Below are 10,005 nucleotides of genomic sequence, written 5' to 3'. Positions count from 1 at the left end.
GTGTCGGGTCGTGTGTTGGCAGGGGGCGCCACCAAGCGTCGTTCACAGCGATGTAGTCACTGTTTGGCAGAGGGCTGCCACCAGCGTCGCTTCTCATCAGCGGCGTGCGTCGCTGTTCGGCAGGGGGCGCATCACCGCGTCGCTCTACAGCGGCGTTCGCGTCGGCTGTTCCCGGAGGGGGCGCCACCACCAGCGCTCGCCTCCTCACAGCGGCGTCGCGTCGCTGTTCGGCAGGGGGCGCCACCACCAGCGCTCGCCTCCTCACAGCGGCGTCGCGTCGCTGTTCGGCGTGCCGATCGAGTGATTGCGTCCGTTCTTCATGTCGGCGAGCGGCGTGGCGCTGTTGTCGTTGACGCTTTCGCGCGACTTGCCGTGCAGGCTCGTCACGTGCGTGCTCTCGATGTCGTCCTCCTCGTCGCTGTCGACGCCGCGCCGACGCTTCGAGTTGCCCTTGTTGCGCGAGCCGCGCGTCGGAAAGACGCTCGTCTCGTTGTTGAGGCCGTCGCTAGTCGCCGCGCACTTGAACGCCTTGATGAAGCTCTTCTTGAAGTTGTCGCTGAGGAAGGCGTACAGAATCGGATTCATCCCCGAGTTGGCGTAGGCGAGCGAGTAGATCAGCACGATGATGACGAGCTGCACGTTCGTGTCCACCGGATTGCCGAGCGTGATGACGATCTGCATGACCCAGTAGGGGAACCAGCAGCAGATGTAGACGGTGATCACCGTCATCACCATCTTCGTCACCTTGCGATGCGACTTCTTCTTCGCCTTCGAGCGGCTCTCCGACTTCGGGCCGAGGCGCTTTAGCTTGGACAGCACCATCACGTAGAAGATAAGCGTCAGCGAGACGGGAATGCCGAATCCGAGCAGGAACGAGTACCAGATGAAGGCCGACTCGGCTCGCACGAGCTGACTGCTCGGCCACAACACGCCGCAGTGGTACTCGTCGGTCGTGCGCGCGTACAGCGCGATCGGTATCATCACAAGAATCGACATCGTCCACACGAAGCCGCAGACGAGCTTCGCGTGCAGCGGCGTGCGCCACTTCACCGAGCGCACGGGCTGGCAGACGGCCAGGTAGCGGTCGCTGCTCATGACGAGCAGGAACAAGCTGCTCGTGTACATGTTCACCGACGAGAACACCATGTAGATCTTGCAGAGCGGCGTGCCGAAGCTCCACTTGCCGATCAGCGACGTGTGTATGAGCAGCGGGATGCTGAGCAGGAACAGCTGGTCGGCCATCGCCAGGTTCATGATGTACATGTTCGTCACCGTCTTCATCTTCGCGAAGCGGTAGACGACGTAGATGACGAGGCTGTTGCCGATGATGCCGAGCACGAAGATGATCGCGTAGATGACGATGTTCATGTTCGTCATGATGATGATGAAGAGCGACGGCGGTCCCATCGTGTCGTTGCAGTGCAGCGGCAGCGTCTGATTGCCGCCGTCGTCGAGCAGCGTGCAATTCGGATCCGGAGCGTACATCCCGTAGTCGAAGTTCGCCTCGGCGTCAACGACGTCGTCGACGACGGCGATCTTGGCTTCGCCGAACGTCAGCGACGCGACGGCGAGGCAGACGTAGCGGAAGACGGTGCCGCAGAGCGTCGCCAGCTGGCGCGACTGTTTTCGTTGACTCATCACTAATGCGAGGCTATCGCAGGCGCGCAGATGGGCGCGTCCGTGGCCATCTATCGATCTGTGTCGATCCCTATCGCTCACGAATTCGTAACTACGCACGGGGGTGGGTATCGTTTGTTTGATGGGGTTTGGGTTGGGGGTGTGGGGGGTCGGAAGCGCGACGACGTATCGGTCACGATGTCGACACACACACACACACGTTCGAATAACCGACGACGATGTAATAACGACGACGACGACGACGACGACAATGAATGCTCGAGATTTAACGCGTCGAAGGATATTCGAATGATCGCACGTCACCTCCGAAGTCTATGTGTAGCGAGAGAGACGCCTGTCTGTCTACTAACAACTCGTTAACAGCAGCTGTAAACCGAACTCTTTTTTTCTCTCTCTCTCTCTCTCTCTCTCTCTCGATTTCTCTTTTTTTCGCAGCAGCCGGTGGGCAGGCTTTCGTTGATCTCGCTCCTCTTTTTTTTTAATTGGGCCGGACTTCAATTCTCGTCTCGTCACGTGTTTAATTCACCCGCTGCCGACGTCTGTCGCCGACTCACGCTCGCCAGAGTTTCGCAGCAGCAATCAATCAATCGTCACCTCACACGTCACTGCACGCTCTCACGCACGCTCGAGATCACGCGAGATCACGCGAGCGCCTGCGTGCGTCGGTCGCCGCAGCAGCAGCAGTGGAGCGCTCACGAACGTCACGTGACGACACAGCGCGCAGACGAACAACGCCGGACGTGCGTTAATGACGGACGGTCGCGCCAGAGGGCGCGCCGAGTCGCTGCTGCGAGGAGAACTCTCTCTCTCTCTCTCTTTCTCTCCCGAAGACGACGACGACGACGATGATGATAATGATGATGATGATGATGATGACGAGTCGTCGGCTGAATGCGCCCGTGAGATGTTACGGGCTAATTGACGACGTGGGTCGGTCGCCGCAGTCGATGGAGTGCTTCGCGCAGCGGATGGGTTGTAGAGGTCGAGTAATGAGCTAATTTTCTCTCGCCCGGCAGGGCATGTGGCTGCATCGCGTCGAGTCGCCGACCTGCGGACAAAGGAAAGCGAGATTGAGAATTAATCGGTCGATCGCGACGCCGCCGGTGGCGCGCGGGTTACCGGGTGTGTGAGTGGAGTGCGGTGGGGTGGATGGGGTGGGGGTGGGAGTGGTGTGTGTATATATGTGCATGTGTGTTATAGATATTCACAGATCACTCAATAATATTGTCGCGTGATCTCGCGTGACGATTAACAGAAAATTATGTATACACCTGTATACACCGACTTCAAGACAACGATTGAGAGCATTTCGTGAGTCACATGTAATACTGGAGTAATACGTATACACACGCGAAATCACGTACACATGACGCACACGTGGGGTCGCGCAACAAGTGTCGCATAGAAAAACCTCACCGCCGAATAGTCTTATCGTGATTATAGTTAAATACTCTGTAACGCTATTTAAGAGCGCATTATAAACATGTAACAATCCGAATTGATCAACTTTGTATACATACAATATATGGCAGAAAACACACACTCCGTCTGATCAGCAAACATGATATTTCCTGTCCGGCTATGTGTCAGAATATAACTCAATATAGTTGTATATTTATATATTGTATATAGTGTGTGTGTGTGTGTGTGTGTGTGTGTGTGTGTTTGTTTGTTTGTTTGTTTATGTTTGTATGTTCGTGGGTACACAGAAGCATGCAAAGACGAGGATGCACGTGCCCACATCAGTATAGTTATGAAGCCGCCATCGGAAAACATTAAAACATTAAACAGGTTCCTGTTTCAATAATATACTGTACAAATCGAGTTCTATCATTTACAAAATTAAGGGCACATAAAAATATTGTAAAATGGGTATGGGTAATGGAACGATATTAGCTTATGTGCGACTGAAAGCTATTGGATGGAAGTAGCGAAAGAGAAGCAACGGAAGGCGGAGAGATATTTAGAGGGGCAATGGGGAAGAGAATCGGTGAAAGGAAGGAGGTGATGGAGGAGGATGTTGCTGCCACTGTTCTCATGGTGAATCTTTAAATCTAGGACTCGTTAGATATATTAAAATAAAAATAAATCATCTCTCTTCACCATACACGCATATAATAATGCATACTTCTGAGTTTCATTTCTAATATTCAACATACCTTCGATTTAAATTTCTAGCTTTCTATTTTATTCTAGTCTGGGTTTCGGTAAAAATTCCTTCCTCGGTTATCTGCTTTCTTTGGCTTTGTCAATAGAATCTCTCGCAGTGCGCGAGTCAACACGAAAAATAAATATTTCCATAAATGGCGACGGTACAAATCTAACCGTAATCTCTGTACTAATAGGTTTACCAGTGCGCTGCTATGTAAGAACGTCTAGGAATTTCAGAAAGACAAACTTGCGTCTTAATTTCTGTTCACATGCTATATAGAGCTTCGCACACTAAGCACCAGCTTTTATATTCCCGAGCGGGTATGTACGTCGTGTATTTGTTTGGCCGGGAGAAATCGGACGAAGTGGTTTACTTAAAAGCCTTCACAAGATCGCAGCAAGCGTTCGCGTAAAGCGATCGGAGCCTTGAAGAGCCCCTCCATACACATGCGCGCGCGCGCGCAAGCACGCAAGCACGCATGCACAAAGATATACGCACACATGCGCACACACGCACGCAGTAAGATACACGCACACACAAGCACGCATACACGCACGAGAATACACGCACCCATGCTCACTTACACACGCGCGCGCACGCATACACGCACGAGAATACACGCACCCATGCTCACTTACACACGCGCGCGCACGCATACACGCACGAGAATACACGCACCCATGCTCACTTACACACGCGCGCGCACGCATACACGCACGAGAATACACGCACCCATGCTCACTTACACACGCGCGCGCACGCATACACGCACGAGAATACACGCACCCATGCTCACNGAGAGAGAGAGAGAGCGAGATAAGGAGAAAAGTTCGACGGGAGAGAAAAACAACGTGACTAAACCGATCAGAAATAACAACGAAGAAATGCGTTTTTTATCGGTTCCAAATTTCCCAGTAGGCTAATTAGCGTAATTAACATTATGGGATACGATTAGCCTCCGAAGAGATAATCGACGTCTCTTATTATATAAGATTCTTTTTACGGCTATTTATATCTATTAGGCTTTTCGTGTTATTTTCGCTCGGCGATCCAATAGGCAGCTGTTCCACCCCCACCCCCAAGGGGCTCTAACACGTGTGTCTCTAACGCACTAGGATTAAGCGCGACGTGAGCGTGCACTGCACAATCACGCTCGCTTCGTTATGACTCGATGAACGGAATAAAACCCGCATTTACTCGCGCCACGTGCGCGACTAATGATTTTAATGGTGCATGGTGGCCACAGCCGCCACCACCGTGGGTGATTACGGCACGGTCAACTGTTGCGATATATATATATATATATATATATATATATACATACATACTNTGCGATACTATATATACCTAGTAGTATATATATATAGATACATGTTATACCGGAATAGACTATTAAATATTTATTATATATTATAGTCATACAGATAAGATACGACGCGGCCCTTTAAAATAGAAAAATAGTGGTGTCAACATTTTTATTACCGCGATTCTGTGTTGTTGTCGCTGATAAAAAGACATATGTTTCTCGAAGCTCGCACGAAAGGGAAAATTTGAACCTATTTCTAGTTTTGAAATAATCTTGACTCTGTCATGGTGTCCGTGTGTTTATTATTATATATTATATAATAATACTATATATATATATTATATATATATAATATAGTATTATTACTCATATATCAGAAGTAGATAATAGGGAATCCTATTAGGGAGTCCTATTATCTACTTCTGATATATATATGTATATACGTGACGTGAAGGGACGTGCATGTAGTATACGTGCATGCGTCGTATATGCAGCGCCGCTCCAGTTGCGTGTCTGCTTAGACGCATAGCGTCGGTTACGTCGTCGTGACGTCGTCGTGACGTTGGCTGCGTCACGTCGTCACAGTGTTACAGCGTCACGTCGTCACAGTGCCACAGCATCACGGCATTACGGCATCACAACGTCACAGCATTACGACGTCACGGTGACACGGCGTCACGGTGTCACGACGTCACGGCATCACGGCATCACAGTGTCACAGTGTCACCACCTGACGGTGCCACGGTGTTACTGTACAATACGACGTCACGGCGTCACGGCATCACAGCGCCACGGCGTCAGGACGTTTCGTGCTTCACGGCATCACGGCGTCACGGAGTTACATCTTCACGGCATCACGGCGTCACGGAGTTACATCTTCACGGCATCACGGCGTCACGGCGTCACGAAGTCACGGTGTTACATCTTTACGGCATCACGGCGTCACGGCATCACGGCGTCACGGCATCACGGCGTCACGGACTTACATCTTCACGGCATCACGGCGTCACGGAGTTACATCTTCACGGCATCACGGCGTCACGGAGTCACGACGTAACGGTCTCTTCACGCGCGGCTTTGTCGCTAATGCGAACGTAAACATTAATCACCGCAACCCCTCCTCTCCCGCACACACACACACACACACACACACACACACACACACACACACACACACACAACACCACACACACAATCACACACAATTACACACACACGACACCACACACACACACACACACATACCACCACCGACACACACACACACACACACACACACACACACACGCACACCGCAACGCACACACTACATACACACACACACACCACACACACCGCACACACACACACACGCCGCCACACGCACACGCACACGCACACCGCCACCAGCCTACACAAATATCGCATCATTATCGAACGTTCTCCCTGATTAATCGGTCCTGCGCTCTTACGACAACAGCCAGTTCTCCGCCGCCTCCACCAGACCCCAGCACCGCAGCAAGCCCTCATGCGACCCCGACCCACGTACGCTCAACGGCGACCATTTTAGGGGGTTTCCTTTTGGTTCCCACTGAGCATACAGTGCCTGACCAGCAATCGCACTGTCTTGGTTTCTGCAACGTGCTTTGTCCTGCTACTCGCAGTTATAACTGACGTCAATGGGTCAAGTAAAACACCGTGCGACGTAATTAAGTGAAAGCGCCCACAGGCAAATGTGAATCAACAATTTGGCGAGGCATCTTTCAGACGGTAATACGATTCTACAGGCGGTAATACACAACACTACGTGCCTCGCTCTGAGCACGCAGGCATCCTTGTGTGGTTTCTCTGCGTCTACATAGAGGGCGCTCGTGGCCGAGATTCACTTTCCGCGATGATCTGCATGACGGAGAGAGAGAGAAAGAGAGATAGACAGATAAATAGATAGATAGATAGAGAGAAGAAAGAGAGAGAGAGAACCAGGAAGAGAGGAGAGAGATTGACGCATGCGCGAGAAAGAGGAGAGCAGAGATAGAGAGAGAGACGACGAGAGAGAGAGAGAGAGGAGGGGTCACAGAGACGAGAGAGGTGAGAGAGAGAGAGAGTGATAGATAGCTGAGCGATTAGATAGAGAGATTATGGTAGACTAGACAGGATAATAGATAGATAGATAGAAAGAGAAAGAGAAAGAGAGAGAGAGAGAGAGAGAGAGAGTGAGAGCGAGGGGGGAGAGAGTGTGTGTGTGTGTACGAGGGAATGAGAGAGAGTAGGCGCTTGCGTGATCACGATCTGATAAGGGATACGCATAGGCGCATGCAGACCGATATCCGTATGATTATATATGTAGTATAGCGTATTATGATTCCGATCTCCATTCAAGTAATTCACTTCGACATCGAAAGCCGTCTCAATGACGATTTTACAACTCATCTTATAAAGCGTGTGGCAGCGGTACGAGATAATGTACGGAAAGACAGCCATGCATAGTACGCACAGAACGGCAGATGCTACCATCAAACCACAACTGAACATGTTGCTGTGTAGGTTTTCTAACGAGCACGCTTACTAATGGGGTGATGGTGGTGGGGGGGGTAGGGGTTTATCTTATTAGAATAAATAAATACGCACGCAGGCGGTAAATAAATGAGCGAGGGAATCAATAAACATATTTTGACGAATAAGTCTGCAAGGAATCCAATGGGATCTTTTCGACTATAGGCACAGTAGTTACTTGGGGGTCATTTCAAATATCAGTCATGCAGATTGTCGGCGGCAATTCATAATCGAATATATTGATTCTATATTGCCTTCTAGTTTCTATATCATTCCTAGTGGCCACCGAGAAGTATTACTAATCAATGTAATGCTTCAGGTGCCCAATGATATCCTGTTGCTTGCTCGCCTTAAGCGTGTTTGCGTGCAGAGGCCGAGCGCATGATAAAAGCTGTTACTACTCACGATGTTAGACGGTAAGACGGTATGACGATGGCAAATCCGCCCAATCGGCGCTGGGATAGGTCCGGAATGAGATCGTATTTTGAATGTCTGCATGCGCCTTAGAATTTTTATTCTCATTAGAAAAGAAGTCATACTGTTTGCAATTGTTAATTTCAGAAACTAGACACTCTATTCTGAATCCGACAATGTAAACGGCTCGTCCGAGGTGCGTTGCTGGGACAGCCCATGAATTTTCAAAGAAAGCCTACTTTTTGCGTAGATTTACATTGTAAATTGGCAATTTCTAGTGTGTGCTGGAAAATGTTTGTTGACAAGAGAAATTATGGAAGAATTTTTTTGTCTACATAACATATATGCCGCGGCGCCGCGCGCGGCGGCCGCGGGCCCGGGCCGCTAGGGCACTGCGGACTCTGGATTTCAGAGAATGGCATAATATTAATTTGCTTCAAAAAAAACTCTGCTGATTTTAATGCGATTTTTTTTCGTAACGTATTGTCGCCTAGGGAAAGCATTTCCCAGTGTGAACCCTTAACCTACTCACGATGTTAGATTACATTTCATGGCGGACATTTGTTCCCTGTGCGCGTGTGGTGGACTGTTGTGTGTGTGTGTGTGTGTGTGTGTGTGTGTGTGTGTGTGTGTGTGTGTGTGTGTGTGTGTGTGTGTGCGTGTGTGTGTGTCTGTTTGTGTGTGTGTGTGTGTGTGCGCGCACGCGCGCGGGTGTGTGTGTGCGTGTGAGTGTGAGTGCGCGCCCGCGTATGTGTGTGTACATATATATTCATGTACGTGCGTGTCAGTGCCTGTGTGCGCATGCGCGCGTGACTCAATTATCTCGTAGTCTCTTTACATTGGAAGCTGTTCGCATCGCCGGAAGATGCTGCACAAGAAGCAGGTGATTGAATACTATGCAGCTTCCTACGCAGTAATGCAGTGGCAGGCATAGAAGCCATGCTCGCCCGAGGACATGCTGATCACTCGGAAATGCTTTGTCAATATAGAGACTTACTGCCCGACCACTCTAGTAGTCTCGATATAATCCCCAATTCTATATATATAATTCTATATAGGTATATATAGGTATGTATGTAATATATATAAATATATATATATATGTGTGTGTGTGTGTGTGTGTGTGTGTGTGTGTGTGTGTGTGTGTGTGTGTGTGTGTGTGTGTGTGTGTGTGTGTGTTGTGCTGTGTGTTTGTGTTTGTGTGTGGCGATGTGTGTGGCAATTGGTGTGTGTGGTCGTGTGTGTAGTCGTGCGTGTGCGTGTGCGTGTGCGATGTGCGTGTGCGCTGTCGCGTGCAGTGCGGTGTTTGTTTGTGTGCTGTAGTGTGTGGGTTCGTGTGTGTGTATGTAGTGTGTGCGGTGTGTGTGTGTGTGGTGTGTGTGTGTGTGTGTGCTGTGTGATGTATACTGAGTATTATATTAATGTCGATGTGGGTGTGTGTGTTGTGTGGGGTTTATGTGTGCTGTAAGTTGTGTGCTGTCGTGTGTGTGTGTGTGTGTGTGCATGCGTTCGTGTATGCGTGCAGGCGTGTGTGAGTGAGTATGCGTATGCCCGTTTCCGTCTCCGAAGGCTGTCGGAGAAAGACGGCGATGCGTGCGTGCGCGGTTTCACACTAAATTGCATTGCGTTTTGGCCAAGTGGTTTACAAACTTGCTCGCATAGCCCGCTAGCGTGCATGGTCGTACGCACGCGGGTTAAGCAGCAGAGGGAACCGTTGCTGCGGAAACGCGCAACGAACGTGCGTATTTATCAAAACAGCGTCGCGGAGCGTTTAGGGTATGAAGGGGAGAGATGCTCGCGACGTGAAACGTGCACAGAGCAGCACAAACAGCCACAGCATGACTCTACGGCAAGGGCTAAAATGTGTTCTTCCTAGAGAAGGAGGGACTACGCCGTATAACTAGTATATTATTTCTGTGTTTCGGGTCATTCTATTCGCATTCTCGGATGATCGTTATATGAT

General features: G+C 49.9%; 2 protein-coding genes across 2 annotated transcripts in view; both read right to left on the bottom strand.

The window, feature by feature from the left end:
- Positions 1-261: 261 nt before the first annotated feature.
- Positions 262-1,542, bottom strand: LOC106817353 (somatostatin receptor type 2-like). Its single transcript, XM_014822011.1, has one exon. The coding sequence runs from the start codon at positions 1,483-1,485 to the stop codon at positions 262-264; it is 1,224 nt and encodes a 407-aa protein (XP_014677497.1). The 5' UTR covers positions 1,486-1,542.
- A 1,090-nt stretch (positions 1,543-2,632) lies between these two features.
- LOC106817352 (solute carrier family 22 member 6-A-like) overlaps positions 2,633-10,005 on the bottom strand; it is a 32,143-nt gene continuing 24,770 nt past the window's right edge. Inside the window, exon 10 of the mRNA XM_014822010.1 lies at positions 2,633-2,686. Within this exon, the coding sequence (XP_014677496.1) occupies positions 2,633-2,686 (54 nt within the window). The remainder of the gene's footprint in view (positions 2,687-10,005) is intronic.

This window comes from Priapulus caudatus, unplaced genomic scaffold (genome assembly GCF_000485595.1).
Source record: "Priapulus caudatus unplaced genomic scaffold, Priapulus_caudatus-5.0.1 Scaffold1695, whole genome shotgun sequence".
In the NCBI taxonomy this organism is placed as follows: Eukaryota; Metazoa; Priapulida; class Priapulimorpha; order Priapulimorphida; family Priapulidae; genus Priapulus; species Priapulus caudatus.
This window is presented reverse-complemented; position numbering and strand designations above follow the sequence as displayed.

What these genes read in the sequence shown, in the direction of transcription:
- LOC106817353 (XM_014822011.1), bottom strand. Translation starts at nt 1,485, where the DNA reads ATGTACGCTCCGGATCCGAATTGCACGCTGCTCGACGACGGCGGCAAT.